Genomic DNA, 17078 nt, shown 5'->3' with positions numbered 1-17078 from the left:
GAAAGGAAAGGAAAGGAAAGGAAAGGAAAGGAAAGGAAAGGAAAGGAAAGGAAAAAGGAAAGGAAAAAGGAAAGGAAAGGGAAAGGAAAGGAAAGGAAAGGAAAGGAAAGGAAAGGAAAGGAAAGGAAAGGAAAAAGGAAAGGAAAAAGGAAAGGAAAGGGAAAGGAAAGGAAAGGAAAGGAAAGGAAAGGAAAGGAAAGGAAAGGAAAGGAAAGGAAAGGAAAGGAAAGGAAAGGAAAGAAGGAAGCCATAGTCTATATTAACTGTCTTACCTTTGGCTAGCTCCCTGAGCGCAGTCGCTAAAGGCATCTATTGTGCCAACATCAGGCTCTCAGGAGGATAAATGGCTGCTCTTAGGCGTCTGTCCCTGAGTCTGGGGTCTGAGCACACTGTTCTCCACAGCCCAGCCTCTCCCCCTTGGAGATTCAGAGTTTGGCTCCTTGCCAACCGTACTTCTTCATTCGTTGAAAGCTGGGAACTATCCAGATTCCAATTTTATATCCTGCAGAACTTTCTGGATTCCTCTCCCTGCCTTTTCTCCCCATCCTGATGGGAAATCTAAAACCTGCAGAGTTGACGCCCTCCACACACATACAAGTTACAGGATTTCAAACTCACAACAGCCTGGCCAGGAGAAAGGGCCTGGATGTGTGAAGGCACTCAGTCTAGGGCCCTTCTCTGTTCCCTGGAATGATTAATCCTGTCTCTTTATCAAGATCGTGACATGTGGGGGACATGAGGCTGTACAAATTTTTCAGTTTTCACCTCAAACTTTTCATATTTCATCCCCACCCCCCTCCAGAAAGTCATGCACTTGAAGGCAGAGAACACCTTTCTCCAGGCCCAGGGCTGGCCGCCCTAGCACATTCAGCTCTGTTTCCCCTATGATACTGCTAACATTTACTTAATATTTTCCTCAAACTCATTCACTTATTTTTTTCCCTTAAATAAATTTAGCCTCATCCCAAGTGACAATATCCTTGAAGTTACGGGACTTGATGTGCTATTTATATGTGTTTCTTCTAAAACACATTGTACAGAACACATAACACCATAATATTACCATGTTTGCCCTACATACAGTGTGCATGTGTGTGTGTGTTCTTTTCATGTATGAAATTCTTCAAAAACAATTTATGGTACTTCTCTCTTCCTCCAATAAAGTGTTTTTAAGTTATTCCTTTTAAAACTAACTCAAGTAATTTTTCTGAACACAGTGTTTGAACTTTTTGCCTTCAGGCTAAAAACAACAAGAACTGTAAGAAAATGCTTAGAGGCGCCTGGGTGGCTTAAGTGTCTACCTTCGGCTCAGGTCATGATCCCAGGGTCCTGGGATCGAGTCCCATGTCCGGCTCTCTGCTCGGTGGGGAGCCTGCTTCTCCTTCTCCCTCTGCCTGCTTGTGCTCACTCTCTCTGTGTGTCAAATAAATAAATAAAATCTTTAAAAAAATGCTTAATTTAAACGAGTAAGCTCTCTTTTTAGAGAAGCATAGGTTAGCAATTCTGTAATTCCTTTCTGTTCATTCTTGGATTGAGCAAAGAAGTGAGTGAGCTGAGAATCATGGAAGCACGGTTTCCCCGCTGTCAGAGGAGAAAGCTCTGAGGGTGGAAATAAAAAACACGGAAGCAAACCAGGTCTTGTTGGATTAGAATTGGAAGTATCTGGGGGTGCCTGGGTGGCTCAGTCGGTGAAGCGTCTGCCTTCAGCTTGGGTCATGATCCCAGGGTCCTGGGATCGAGTCCCATGTCAACCTCCCTGCTCTGTGGAGCCTGCTTCTCCCTCTGCTTCTGCCTCCCTCTCTCTCTCTCTCTGTCTCTCATAAATAAATAAATAAATAAATAAACAAACAAATAAATAAATAAATAGTGTGTGTGGGGGGGGAATTGGAGGTATCTCTGTAAACTCCAGAGTTTTGACACAGAAATGGGTACAGGTAAGGGTGTGTGTTGTGTGTGTGTGTGAGTGTAGTGTGGGTGTTTTCCTCCTCTGCCCACTGACAGAGCTCAGAGGTAATGACACCCCAGTAGCGGTGAGCACACCCAGCAACCAGCTCCTGGTTTTTATTTTTATTTTTTTTATTTTAAAGATTTTTATTTATTTATTTGAGAGAGAGAATGAGATAGAGCATGAGAGAGGGGAGGGTCAGAGGGAGAAGCAGACTCACTGCTGAGCAGGGAGCCCGATGCGGGACTCGATCCCGGGACTCCAGGATCATGACCTGAGCCGAAGGCAGTCGCTTAACCAACTGAGCCACCCAGGCGCCCCAGCTCCTGGTTTTTAAATGTTATTATTGAAGACAAGAATGAAGGCTCTTTGTCAAAATTGCTAATTTCAAGGCTGGAGCAGGGAAAGAATGTGGTTGAACCTGGAGTTCCCGAAGGACCCATCAGTTCCCCACCAAGGTATATGTATACCTAAGAGAAATGAAGACCTATGGTCTATGCAAAAACTTGTATGTGGATGTGTATAGCAGCATTGTTCACAACAACTAGAAGGTGAAAAGAACCCAACTATCCATCAACGGATGAATGGCTAGTCAAAATGCGCTATGTCCATACAGGGGAATATTATTCAGCCATAAAAAGGAATGAAATTCTGACACACACACACACTACAGCATGAATGAAGCTTGAAAACATGATGCTGAGTGAAAGAAGCCAGACGTAAAAGGCTGCATGTTGTATAATTCCATAGAAAATGTCCAGAACAGCCAAATCCATAGACACACAGAGTAAATTAGTCATTATCAGGCACTGGGGAAAAAGAGGGATGGGGAGTGACAGTTAACGGCATAGGGTTTCTTCCTGGAGTGATGAAAATGTTCTGGAATTAGATTAGTGGTGATGGTTGTACAATTCTGTGACTACACTAAAAAAAAAAACAACCCATGAAATTATATATTTCAAAAGGGTGACTTTTATGGTATGTGATTATATTTCAATAAGACTATATCTTGTTGTTGTTGTTGTTGTTGTTTTTAAATGACATGAAGCACTTGACATCCAACAGTCAGGTACAAGTAAGAAAAGAAAAAAGAAAGGGATGCCTGATCAATGCAGTGAAGGAGCCTGAATGGGATCGTGAAACAGAAAAGGACATTAGTGGGAAAAATCCATGAAATCTGGGGCGCCTGGGTGGTTCAGACATTAAGCGTCTGCCTTTGGCTCAGGTCATGATCCCAGGGTCCTGGGATCGAACCCCACATCAGGCTTCCTGCTCGGCGGGAAGCCTGCTTCTCCCTCTCCCACTCCCCCTGCTTGTGTTCCTGCTCTTGCTAACTCTCTCTCTCTGTCAAATAAATAAATAAAATCTTAAAAAAAAATCCATGAAACCTGAATAAAATCCAGAGTTTAGTTATAGTAATGGAGCAGTGTTGGGTTCTTCATTTTGAGAAATGTAGTAGTTATGTAAGATGCTAACACCAGGGGAAATCAAGTGGGGCATATACAAGAACTCTTTGTATTCTTTTTGTAATCTTTCTAAATTCCTAATTTAATTTCTAAAATTACTCTGAAATAAAGTTGATTTACAAAAAGTGAGCCTAGGGGCACCTGGGTGGCTCAGTATGTTAAGCGTCTGCCTTCGTCTCAGGTCATGATCCCGGGGTCCTGGGATCGAGCCCTGCATCGGGCTCCCTGCTCGGCGAGAAGCCTGCTTCTCCCTCTCACACTCCCCCTGCTTGTATTCCCTCTTTCACTGTCTCTCTATCAAACAAATAAGCAAAATCTTTAAAAAAAAAAAAAAAGTGAGCCTAGAACCAAAAAAAGAAAGATGTGCTCAGAGGACGATGGGGATACAGCCAAAGGACACAGGAGCTGGCCTGAAGGGGCTGCCATGAGCCAAGTCTGGGACAATTTGAATATCAAAATAAAGAGAGTAAGTGATTGTCACATATTGAGGACGGTGAGTATCTATGAGTCCACACAGATACAAATAGACTCCTAAAAGCAGAAGGTCATAAAAAATGTTAAAGGAAAGATGGAATTAGAAAACCACCATTTGATAATTGTCAACTAAAATATAACTGATTCAGGCAAGACTCACCAGGGGATGCTAAAAGGAGTGGGTGGGAGTCTAAAGAAGTATTTATATGGTTACACAGTATCATACTATGAAGTATTTATATGGTACAAAGTATCATATTACAGGATACTTTTCAATTCAAAGGGCAAGATAGTAATATTGTAGGAGAGAAATCCACCAGATCTCAGCTTTATTTAGGAAGTGATCAAGGTCAACAACACCAGACATGGCACTTCAAAATCTGGTGCCTCCTGGGCGCCTGGGTAGCTCAGTTGGTTAAGCGACTGCCTTCGGCTCAGGTCATGATCCTGGAGTCCCGGGATTGAGTCCCGCATCGGGCTCCCTGCTCAGCGGGGAGTCTGCTTCTCCCTCTGACCCTCTTCCCTCTCATGCTCTCTGTCTCTCATTCTCTCTCTCAAGTAAATAAATAAAATCTTAAAAAAAAAAAAATCTGGTGCCTCCTGATACACCGTCGAGCAGGAGGAACACGAGCAGGGGGAGTGGGAGAGGGAGAAGCAGGCTTCCTGGCAAGCAGGGAGCCCGATGCGGGGCTCGATCCCAGGACCCTGGGATCATGACCTGAGCCGAAGGCAGACGCTTAACGACTGAGCCACCCAGGCGCCCCCAAATAAATAAAATCTTTTAAAAAAAGAAATAAAATAAATGACTCAGGACAGGAGCACCCGGTTGGCTTGGTGGGTAGAGCACGTGGCTCTTGATCTTGGGGTCATGAGTTCGAGCCCCATGCTGGGTGTAGAGACTGCTTAAATAAATAAATAAACCTTAATAAATAAATAAATGACTCAGAACAGGGCAATTCCTCAAACAATTAAACAACAGAATTATAATATGATCTAGCAATTCCATTTCTGGGTGTATATTCACAAGAATTGAAAGCAGGCTCTTAAAGAAATATTTGTATGCCCGTGTTCGCAGTATATAGTCACTATTAGCTAAGACTGGAAGCCACCCAAGTGTCTATCAATGGATGAATGGATAAGCAAAATGTGGTATATCCATATGATGGATATTATTCAGTCTTAAAAAAGGAAAGAAATTCTGACCCAGGCTACAACATGGATGAACCTTGAGGACATTATGCTGACTGAAATCAGCCAGTTGCAAAAGGACAAATACTGTATGGTTCCACAGATAGGAGGTCCCTAGAGTGGACAAATTCATTACCAACAGAAGACAGAATGGAGGGGCTGGGGCTGAGGTAGGGGAACGGGGAGTTGATGTTTAATGGGGACCAAGCGTGGGAAGATGGGAAAGCTCTGGAGAGGGATGGTGGTGATGGTTGCACGACAATGTGAATGTGCTTCATGCTGCTGAACTGTACACTTAAAAATGATTAAGAGGGTAAATTTTATGTTATATATATTTTACCACAATAAAATAAAATGATTTAGAAGTCAATTTTTTTTACATTATACTTATCTATCTACCTAATTTATCCTTAGAGAAAGAGCAAATGTAATATAACGTTGACATTTGGGGAAATCTGGGTAGGAAAGGACTCCTCTGCCCTATTCTTTTTTTTTTTTTTTAAGATTTCACCTATTTATTCATAAGAGACAGAGAGAGAGAGAGAGAGAGAAGCAGAGGAGCAGAGGGAGAAGCAGGCTCCCCGCCAAGCAGGGAGCCCGACGCAGGACTGGATCCCAGGACTCTGGGATCATGACCTGAGCCGAAGGCAGACGCCTAACCATGTGAGCCACCCAGGCGCCCCACGCTGCCCCGTTCTTATAACTTGTCAAAATTTTTATTTCACTGGAATGAGAAGAAAGACAGCTGCTTCTTCTCCCCCCAGTGCTGGGAGAAGTCTCCAGGAAGGGCTTTCTCTGGCATGAGGTAAATAATCTCATCTATCTTTACATGCTCTCACCATGCCTCCACTGTTTCTGACCCTCCCCACCCCCCACGACTCTAATTCCACCGCCCCCCTTTTACTTTCCTGTGGCCCTGGCAGACCTTTCTGGCAAGAGAATATATGTTAAAAGGCCAGGAATTAAAAGAATCCATCTCCCAGGCTTAAGGACTTAAAAGGATCACCTTTACTTATTTGGGTCCAGCTGGGGAGTTGTCCCTCAGTTGAGCCTACTGTCCACGGGCCAGGCCACCCACAAACCCAGGCACTGCACTTGGTGAAACTACCTCTGTGGGCATGGGGGGAGAAAGGATGCTAACTCGATTAGTGACCAACCCAAGAAACCTTCTCTGGTGCACAATATCCACCGCCCCCACCCTGTGGTCACCATGACGTGATGTGCCGGGGGCGCCTGGGTGGCTTAGTTGGTTAAGTGTCTGCCTTTGGCTCAGGTCATGATCCCAGGGTCCTGGGATTGTGTCCCGCATCGGGCTCCCTGCTCAGGGAAGCCTGCTTCTCCCTCTGGCCCTCCCCCCTCGCATGCTCTATCTCATTCTCTCTCTCAAATAAATAAATAAAATCTTTTAAAAAAAAATTAAAAAAAAAACTGCCACCAAAAAAAAACACCACCACTCACCCCGCTCCACCCCTGGCCCACGGCATTCCCACAGTGAGGCATCCACCTGTTCACCAAAGACCCTGAAAGGAGCATCCCGTTGGTTCATTATTGAAGCCCCCCAATGCCAATGTGAGCAGGAGGAGGGGGTAAGTAGGGAAAAGAGCGAGCTGCCCCTCCCACCACCAATTCAGGCTAGGCGAGAGCTGCCAGCGCTTGGGGGACATGGAGGCTGTGCCATTCTGTTCATTTGCAGCTTGAGACCAGTAAAAATCATCTAAGCTGACTGAGGTCAGGACAGCAGCTGCCTCTGGGGCAGGGTGAGGAATGCTGGGGAAGGGATGGGGGGCAGGAGGGAACGTAAGGGGTTGATGGAAATGTTCACCATCTTAACTGAAGCAGCAGTGACATGTGTATAAATACTCTTCACTGCATTGACAGGGGGACTGAAGATCTGTATGTGTCACTTTATGCAAATTACAAGGCAATGGAGGGGAAGGAGCAAACTATAAAGTTCAGCCGAAGTTATCAGAAGTGGGTGGCCTGTGATCTAGCTAAACTCTTGCCTCTGGACACTTTCTGTTCCAACAGAGCTGGGCAATTCTCCTGAGCGAGGAGGGGAGTGGCAGCATCCCCCAAGTCCCACGACGTTGCAGCAAGCGCAGCCACCAAGCATACACCGTGAAAGGAACAGGGCTCATGCGCCCCAGACGGCGCATTGTCTACACCCCAGTCTACCTGACAAGACCCCGCCGCGAGGCCGCATCTGACCGATTCCCTTGACCCCGCAACAAAGACCCCCTTTGTTCCCTGGTTAATATCCTTAGCAGGTCTGTCTAGACTCACTGTGGCAGTAATTGTCCCGTGATGTCACCAGGACCTGTGACCCAGCTCCTCCTCGCTGCGCTTGGGCAGGGAACACTCCAGACGGCCCCAAGCCAAGGGGGTCCCGGCCCTTGACACCCACCTGAGCCTCCTAGGAAGAGAGAGACCTGCAACCAGTGTCCCACATCCACCACCCTGGACCTGGGGGAGACAAGATGCTCCAAAAAGGCAGTCCGTCCTGTGGGAGGTGCTTAGGGGCAGTGCCATGCTGGGGAATGATGAAAAGGGGGTGTCCTCTGTCCCCCACACTCCCACCTCCCCAGTGTGGCTGATGGGAAAGAGTTCATTCTCCATTAGAGCACAAGTTCACCCAAGGCATGAAGAAAGAAGGTCAGATGAGAGAGAGGGACAGAGGAGGTGGTGGTGACAGGGGAGAGAAGAGAGAGTGAAACAGACACAGACACAGAGAGATGGACGGAGAGAGAGATGGAGACATGAGGGAGAGAGACAGAGAGAGACCCACAGAAAGGCCAAATGAAACTGAAAGAGAGAGACACAAGGGGAGAGAGACAGAGAGGTGGAGAGAGATATGGAGACACAAGGGGAGAGAGGGAGAGACCAGAGGGAGGCTGACAGAGACAGAGAGACAGAGTAGGGGAGAGACAAGAGAAGTTAGCTGGTCCCTGAGAGAGGAGGGGTTCCTTCTACAGGTGACAGCTTGGGCTTCTGAAAAATCATGGGGACAGGAAGTTCACTGCTGCTCACTCTGGGTAACAAAACTCCCATCTTCAGCTTGAGGTGATCAACATGAACTGCCACCTGCAACTCATGTCTGGGTCACACCGAGAACACTCGGAGCCATATTTTCGTAAGGGATAGACTGGACCCATCCAATGGGACACCTTTTCATGTGCAAGTCTGTTTTATCCAGGTCAGCTAAAACACACCAAGGGCAGCTTGCAGCAACCCCACAGACGGATCCCGCAGACACTGTGCTGCGCGGAAGGCACCGGACCCAAGTGCAACTCCATTGACGCCAAGTTCTAGAACAGGTGACACCCACAGCGGCAGAAAAAAAAGAAAAAGTCAGCAGAGATGTTTACACCTGGGGGGAAATGGCTATGAAGGGCCACAAGGAGCTTCTGTGATGAGAAAGGGGCGGGGAATGTTCTAGATCTTGATCCAGAGCCGGCTGGCACAGAGGTGAACATTCGTAAAATTTCGTGGAGCTACACAGACGCGCTTGCTCAGAGTATGTTTGTGCAACTCCAGCTTTTTGTTTTGTTTTGGTTTTAAAGAGGAACAATCACATCTGGGAAGGTTGGTGTCTTCTTTTTATCCATGGAATGGTAGAGAATCCTCTCTTCTTGTTTCACAAGCTTGAGGAAGGAAATGGAAAGTCTTCCAGAGGCGAGGTCTGGCAAGATGGGTGACCAAAATATAAGGGGTATTTCCCTTCCGGCAGCAGGATGAAAAAGCTGCCATCCTCCACCATCCGCATCCCAAAGCTCAGAGGGATTTCCAAAGATTGTTTAATTGATTTTTCTCCTATTTAGATGCAGATCATAGTGTCTGGGGCCCAGGAATTCAGACACATGGCTTTGTGTCCACTCAGCCCCGTGAAGGCTCCTGTCTGAAACTCGCACAAAGCCAGACACACAACGTCTTCAGAAACACGCTGTTTCCTTTTTGTCTGGGGCTCCAGGGAGCGGGTGCAATGAGCAGAGCCTCTAACATGCTCCCATCTGCAGGGTCCTGGGGACCCCGTCCCTCTGTCCTGCTCACAAAGTGGGGTGAATTTTTTTTAAAGGAAAGTAGCCAAGATTTTGAGGTCTCTACTAGGGCTGATATAAAAGGTGGGGGGATCCCCAAAACTAGGGGTTGACACATTGAGGTTTCAACTTGGATTTTTTTCCAAATTCAGGGCTCTGGAGTGAAAAGCAGGGGATGCTTTAAATCAAGCAACTAATGGGCTAGGATTAACATGAGTTTGGCTCCGGTCTCTGCAGATCTGATTTATATAAGGAGAAAACGTTTCTCTCTTTCTCTCTCCCCATTGTTCCCGTCTGTCTCTCCAAATGCCCCATCTGACAAAGAAAGTGGAAGGCTTGCAGGCTGACAACCTGCTCAGGACAGTGGGAAAGACACCACCCCCCTCAATTTGCAGTCTTCTCCACCCCCGGCTGCTAGGAGGCAACAGTGAGGGTCACTATACCCTCTCTACAAGGTTAATACATCCCCAACATCCCTGCCTGGTCCCCCCAAACCTGGCTGGGGCATGGGGCACTTTTGAGTCACTGCCACTCCAGTTTCCTGGCTGTGCAAACTCAGATAACTCTCTGGGGGCCTCAGTGGCCTAATCAGCAACGTGGGCACAACAATGAGTACACCCAACCATGCAAAGTTTGTGAGGCAAATTCAGAGTGCTTGGTGCAGAGCAAGCCAACAAGTGTAAGTTATACGGGTCACCATTTGGGAAGATGTGGATATCAGACTTATATGTTTTGCAGGAAGCTTCAAGGGAGCCGTTCTCTTCGTAGATTCCTTCCTCTCTTTGGTGCCATATATTTCCAGGGGGGGGGGGAGCCCAGCCCTGAGTCTGATTCCTACCCTCCAGATCTGAGTTACCTGGACTGCAATCCAGCTGGCATTCACGGTGTGTTCTCCAAAAGGGCCAAATCCTGAAAGAGCAAACAGTAAAAGCAGCATGTTACCACCCGGTGACCTTTGCTAGCCTGCCCAGGGTTGGTTTGCTGCCTCCACCTGGCAGGATGGAACAGGGAACTTTCAGCAGCTGCCCGCCACCAGGGCCAATGTCAGGGGCCTGGTCCCACGATCTGGGGTATACCCAGGGCCCTTCAGAGCCCCTCCCCCCCCCACTGCTCTCAACTGTCCTTTCTTGTCTTCACCTTCACCTGACCCTTGTACCTGGCAAGAGGCCAGTGGCCTCCTTTTGCCCCAGAAAGGGCTGGCCTTTTCCCTTCTCGATTTTTCCACTAACCCTGACCCCCATCTATAATTATCTTATCACTGTCTTTGTGCAGGGCCTCTGTGCTCCGTGAATCACCACAAAGTGAGGAATGGCCCTTAAGGGATACTGTGGGTGTCTCCCAGGCCAGGCTGTCCAGACACCATCCTGCCAGGCTCCTCCCCACTTGCTGGAAGGCCCCACTTACAAACTGAGGGAGTGGTCTGAGGACGAGCTAAGTGTCCTGCATACACTGTGGCCTTCAGCCTCACTGAATCCTCTTTCAGGCAAGGCTGTTTCCTGGACCCCTTTTACAGGAGCCAGACTAAGGCACAGACAGGGTGGAAACCGTTGCCCAGGGTCACAGAGCAAGAAGGCAGAAGAGCTGGGATTCGAAACCAGACCCACGAGAGTCCACAGCTCTTCTATTCTAATCACCCTGCCTAGAAATGAACATCTCCAAGAGAGGCTGCCCTGGAAGCGTGGGTCACTCTGGCTGGACTGAGGGTCCCAGGTGGTGTCCTGGCCGTGGGAGGGATGCTGTGTCTTGGAGGCAGGACCTCTCCACCCCTTCTCCTCTCCTGCATAGACTAAGTAGGAGTCCAAGCTCAGCCACCTAGAAACAGGGTGACCTCTCTAAGCCTCAGTTTCCCCTGTGCAAAACGGAGATGGTACAGATGTAATGAAGTCATGCAAGGAAAATGCCCAGTCCGGTGGCTGCCTGCAGAATCCAGCACTAGAGGAGCAAATAACCAGATACGGAAGGGCTGGCGGGGGGGCGGCGGGGGGCGGCGGGGGGGGGGGGAGTGACAGCAGCAACTCTCCCCGCAATTACACACACCTGTGAAGTGAGTGCCTTCTACCTTCCTGGGAATTCCAGGATCAGCCTCACCGTCCCGAGGCCAGAAAACACTTGTGTGAACCTTAGCTGGATCTCCCACTCTGACCCCTCCAGACAGCGGGTCAAAATGACCCCCCAACCAGAGGCCCGGCGGAAGTTGATGCCCACGTGGCCCTGAGGCGGAGTCTTCTCGAGGAGGAACAGTTAGTTTCAGGGAGTTGGTGACAGCAGGGACGGGCTCACCCATAAACAGCCGGGGGGTGGGGGGTGGGGGCGTGGAGATTTTGACCCACGCGGTCCTGGGGACAACAGGGAGAGCGGCCGGCCCCCCGAGGTCCCCCGCCCTCCACCTGTTCTTGCCTGGGGAGAACAGACCCCCATTTGCACAGGGCTGGGGGAGCAGTGGCTGGCAGGAGGTTCATTTGTCACTGGGGCACTTCCTGCCCGCAAATCGGCCTTTGTCCCCTGGGGCCGTGGGTGGGGACAGGCCCGACCTCGGGAGGGGCAGGGAGAAGTCAAGTCCTGCCCACCGGCCCGTCAGACGGAACAGACAGGTGCCCAGAGGACCACTGTCCTCACCCGGGGAAAGAAGGACGCCCGAGGGGCCTGTTCTGCGCGGGGCACTTGACCGGACCCCCACACCCCTGCTTGCCCCGACCCCTGACAGTGCGACCATAGGGGCGCCCCTTCTCCACTTTCTACGTGTTGCGCCAACTGAGCTGGGCGATGACATCTTCCAAACCTGAGAGGACTTCTAGCACCTTCCCCTCCCGGGCCACCGCGCCTCTGCCAACCCCGCCGGCTCTGGAGCCGCCCAACCCGCCCCTGCCTGCGGTCGCTGTCGCCGCGGCCGCCATCAGCGTACCCGTCACCACCACCGCCTTCCTGGGCTGCTCCATGGCGGGCTGGGGCTGCGCCTCGGACCCGCTCCTGTCGGGACTGGCGAGTCGGCCACCGCCCCCGCCGCCCGGACCCCGCGCCGCCCCGCCCCCGGCCCCGCCCCCGGGACCGCCCCCGGCCGGGCCGCTCGGCGTGCGCGCCCCCGGGCCTGAGACGCAGCGTGCGCGCCCCGACCCCGGCACGCACCCCGGGAGCGCTGGACTCCCCACCTTCCCCAAGCTCAGTTTTCCCACCTGTAGGATGGGGACAGTTCGTTTCGTACGACGTGGCCGCTTGAACTCAGTGAGTCAGGCGCTCCGACGAGCCGGTCATTTATTCCGCGTGTTCACTGAGCGCCCGCTGTCTGCCCACTCCTGGGGATTATCTGGCTCCCTCCCCCGCCACCTCCCTGTAAGACCCCGTTATTCACTCCATTTTTTAGAGGAAGAACCTGAAGCATGCCTGGTTCGTAGGGCCGCTCGACTAGAGCCTCCTGGAGTCAGAGAAGTGGCATGCCTGTGGGCCAGGAGGTTGAGAGGGGAACGGAATAAAGTGAAAACCCCAGCACCACAGTAAGGTGTTCCGAAAGTCGTCTTCTTCTTCTTCTTCTTTTCTTTTTTTAAAAGATTTTATTTATTTATTCATGAGAGGCAGAGGGAGAAGCAGGCTCCCAAGGAGCAGGGAGCCCGATGCGGGACTCGATCCTAGGACCCTGGGATCATGACCTGAGCCGAAGGCAGATGCCTAACCATCTGAGCCACCCAGGCGCCCTTGCCGAAAGTCTTCTGCAGGCTCCCATGTTGCAAAGAAGGAGGCTGATGTGGCTCCACAGACCTCGGCCTCCCCTCTCTCCATCTCGCCAACACTCAATCCACTTCTAGTCCCAACAGTCCTTCAAGGGCCTAGTGGAGTCCCACCCCAGGGCCTTTGCACTTGCTGTTGCTTCTCTGCCTGGAGCATGCCCTGAAGGTTATCTGCAAACCTAGCTGCTTCTCTTCCTTCAGAGGTCAGCTGAACTTCACCTCTTCCTAGGGGTTCTACTTCCCCTACCTGACAGATTCCCCCACCCCACCCCTCACCCTCGGTGAGGAGGTCCATCTCCTTTCCTTGCTTCATCCTCTTCGTAGCAGCGATCACACTCCATTGTAGACACTGCTTTTCTGATTTGTTTCCCATTCTTTCTGACATAGGGATTAGGACTTCCAGGGCAAGGATGTGTCTCCATTACAGCCATGTCTGTGCACCCAATATGTGTCTGGCATACAGTAGGTCACCCTCTAATATTGATCAGAGACCAGAATTTCCCCAAATACAGCCAAAAAAATAAAGCTGAGTTTCTGGCCACATCATCAGAAAACAGGACTAGACCTTGGACTTGGGTCACTGACATCTCATTCCAAGCAGCCTTGGCCTGGGATTAGCTAGGGTGCCAACTCGAGAGCTATCTGCCTCTGACCCTGGCCTTGGAATACCCAGGGCAGAGTTCACTGGACTGGACCGGAGCCCTGGTTTGCGAGCACAGACCAGAGGTCACATACTCAGTGGCTATTTTGGTCTCTGGCAGTTTCAGGTAGAATTCAGAAAATCTGAGAGCCGGCCTGCACCAGCTGTGGGAACAAGACCCAAGCCAACTGGGAGAAGAGAACAGAACAAAAATCTCATCAAGGATCACGTTTCATAACTCCAATGTGTAATAAGTGTCTGCACATGTTGCTAGAAGCCAGGGTTGTGGAGGAAGGGAAGCCACATCATTTTCCCTCATCCCACCATACAAAAGGGAGGAAACATATATAACAACCAGAGTCAGTGCTGATGGGGAGAAACTGAGTCACACACTGCTGAGACTGGATGGGAGAAAGGCTCAGATACACGGGTAGCCCAAACCACATTCGGGGCCTGTATGAGCACATCACTGGGGTTTTCTTTCTTAATGTCACAAAACCCTTCAAGGGAGGACTTTTATCCCATTTTTCAAGTATGGAAACTGAGGCCCAGAGCAGCTCAGTCACTTGTCCCAGGATCGCATATGGGAGGGACAGGGATTTGGAGCAGGAGTACATAGGCTTGTCCTTAGGGAGGACAAGCAGCCCCCAAAATATCCCGGCTGGCACTTCCAAGGTCTGTGCTCAAGGATCTGCTTTGCAACAGTGGCAGGATAGATGAAGGAGCAGGGAGAAATAGAGGGCACCTTAAAAAAAGAAAGCAAGATGGGGTGCCTGGATGACTCAGTCTTTTAAGCGGCCAACTCTTGATTTTGGCTCAGGTCATGATCTCATGGGCCTGGGATCAAGCCCCACTTAGAACTCCGTGCTCAGCAGGGAGTCTGCTTGAGGATTCTCTCTCTTCCTCTCCCTTTGCCTCTCCCCCCACTCACACGCACACGCATTCTCTTTCTTTCTCAAATAAATAAATCTTAAAAACAAAACAAGATGGTTACTTTGGAAAAACAAGTGTAATAAAGGGCTGCTACCACATGGAAAAGCTTGACAGTTCCTCAAGAATTTCAACGTAGTTACCAGAGGACCAGCAATTCCACTCCTAGGTATAAACCCCAAATAATTGCAAATAGGTGTTCAAACAAATACTTGTACGTGAATGTTCATGACACCATTCAGTTGCCAAAAGGTCAGTACAAACAAACAAATGTCCATCAACAGATGAATGGGGAAACAAAATTGGTCCATCCAGGAGTGGAATATTACTCAGCCATAAAAAGGAAGGGAGTTCTGATACACGCATGGATGAACCTTGAAAACATCATGCCTACTGAAGGAAGCCAGTTACAAAAGGCCACAGGGTGTAGGATTCCACTTATATGAAACCTCCAGAACAGGGAAGTCCATAGAAACAGAAAGGAGATTAATGGTTGCCAGGGGCAGGGGAAGGAGGGCAGGGAGCAACTGCTCATGGGGATGGTGTTTGCTTTTGGGTGATGAAAATGTTCTGGAACTAGAGAGAGGTGATGGTTGCACAACATGGTGAATGTATTTAATGCCAATGAATTGTACACTTTAAAATGGTTTTAGTGGTAAGTTTTATGTTATGTGCATTTTATCAGAAAGAAAGAAAGAGGGAGGGAGGGAGGGAGGGAGGAAGGAAGGAAGGAAGAAAGGAAGGAAGGAAGGAAGGAAGGAAGGAAGGAAGGAAGGAAGGAAGAAGGAAGGGAGAAAAGAAGAGAAAGAAAAGAAAAGAATAGAGGGGCTCCTGGCTGGCTCATTCAGTAGAGCATGCAACTCTTGATCTCGGGGTCCTAAGCTCGAGCCCCAAGTTTGGTGTAGTTTTACTTTAAAAATAAATAAATAAATAAAATATTAAAAAAAAGAAAAGGAAAAGACAGCATGGAAGTATTCATGGAATGAAAAGCAAATGCAAAAGTTAGAAAGACAAACACAAATGTGTTTGCAAATGCAGAAAATATCTCATGAAGGAAAAGCAAGAAATTGATAATACCTTTGGGGAGAGAACCAGGGTGGGGATGTGTGTGAAAGTGGGGGCGGAGGGGGAACACTACCAGTGCTTCTTGCCCGCGGCACATACATCAACTACAGGGTTCCGCAGCTATCTGAAAGTAGAGCATTTCCATGAAACCCGTAGTAAGCAGAGATGGCCAAGAAGCTATCACCATTCATTTATATGGAAAAATTTTTGAGCATTCCCAGACCCCCCAAAATAACCTCTCTCAGGCTTTTCTGGTACCTGAGGACGCGTCCTGTTAACAGATGCACAAAATCAGTCAAAATAAAACCCAGATGCTCACAGCCACAGTTCAATGCTCTGGCAGCTTGATGCTGGGATGCTGAGGGCAGTTCTTAGAGGAGGACCCTGGCTGCCTCTATCAGGACTTGCTGAAGAACAAACACTGAAGGCTACCTTCGCTTTTCACCCTTTTCCTTAGAGCAGAAGTCCCTTCCGATTTCTTTCAGTTAGGGAAAACAGGTACTAATGGGTAGGTATTTTGTGAAATCAAGTGGGATAATGTGAACTTTTGAAATGTTGGGTATACCTGTGCTCAGAAATAAATACAATACAAAAACTTTTGCTTTTAAAAAATGCCACCAGGGACGCCTGGGTGGCTCAGTCGGTTAGGTGTCTGCCTTCGGCTCAGGTCATGATCCCAGGGTCCTGGGATCGAGTCCCACATCGGGCTACTTGCTCAGTGGGGAGCCTGCTTCTCCCTCTGCCTGCCGCTCCCCCGTGATTGTGCTCTCTCTCTCTCTGACAAATAAATAAATAAAATCTTTAAAAACAATGCCACTAGGGTGCCTGGGTGTCTCAGTTGGTTGGGCGACTGCCTTCGGCTCAGGTCATGATCCTGGAGTCCCGGGATCAAGTCCCGCATCAGGCTTCCTGCTCGGCGGGGAGTCTGCTTCTCCCTCTGACCCTCTTCCCTCTTGTGCTCTCTATCTCTCATTTTCTCTCTCTCAAATAAATAAACAAAATCTTAAAAAATAAAATAAAAATAAAAACAATGCCACTAGAGTGTTGTTATTGTTGTTGTTTTTAGGGGGAGAGGGGGCAGAGGGAGAGAGAGAAGTTTAAGCAGGCTCCCTGCCCAGCACAGAGCCTGATGCCAGGCTCGATCTCACAACCCTGAGATCATGACCTGAGTCGAAATCAAGAGTCAGATGCTTAACTAACTAAGCCACCCAGGTGCCCCGGTGTTTTTTCTTTAATTGCGGTAAAATACACACAAACATAAAATTTGCCTTTTTTTTTTTAAAGATTTTATTTATTTGAGACAGAATGAGAGAGAGAGAGCACATGAGAGGGGGGAGGGTCAGAGGGAGAAGCAGACTCCCCGCCGAGCAGGGAGCCCGATGTGGGACTCGATCCTGGGACTCCAGGATCATGACCTGAGCCGAAGGCAGTTGCTTAACCAACTGAGCCACCCAGGCTCCCTAAAATTTGCCATTTTTAAGTGTACCGTTCAGTAGTGTTAAAAGAACATTCACGTTGTCATGCAACTAATCTTCAGAACTCTTTTCATTTTGTAAAAGTAAAACTCTGTCCCCATTAAACGCTAATTCCCCATCCCCCGTCCCCCAGCCCTGGCAC

At 49.2% G+C, this 17078-nt stretch overlaps 1 protein-coding gene across 4 annotated transcripts in view; it reads right to left on the bottom strand.

Annotated features, from left to right (window-relative positions):
• PGPEP1 (pyroglutamyl-peptidase I) overlaps positions 1-12125 on the bottom strand; it is a 28438-nt gene extending 16313 nt beyond the window's left edge. For 3 of the 4 annotated variants that reach the window (XM_073901001.1, XM_025885424.2, XM_025885425.2), the window contains exons 1-2: positions 12010-12125; positions 9964-10016 (exon numbers count right to left, since the gene is read on the bottom strand). In XM_073901001.1, the coding sequence (XP_073757102.1) occupies positions 9964-10016; positions 12010-12043 (87 nt within the window). In that variant the 5' untranslated portion in view covers positions 12044-12125. Of the gene's footprint in view, positions 1-7356; positions 7487-9963; positions 10017-12009 lie in introns of those variants that run through there. The other variant, XM_073901000.1, reaches the window with a different exon arrangement.
• Positions 12126-17078: the final 4953 nt, after the last annotated feature.

The sequence above is a fragment of the Callorhinus ursinus genome, unplaced genomic scaffold (assembly GCF_003265705.2).
Source record: "Callorhinus ursinus isolate GAN/ISIS: 27379988/994484 unplaced genomic scaffold, GSC_fseal_2.0 scaffold15, whole genome shotgun sequence".
NCBI classification, from domain to species: Eukaryota; Metazoa; Chordata; class Mammalia; order Carnivora; family Otariidae; genus Callorhinus; species Callorhinus ursinus.
The sequence above is the reverse complement of the archived record's forward strand: the minus strand, read 5'-3'. Positions and strand labels throughout refer to the sequence as shown.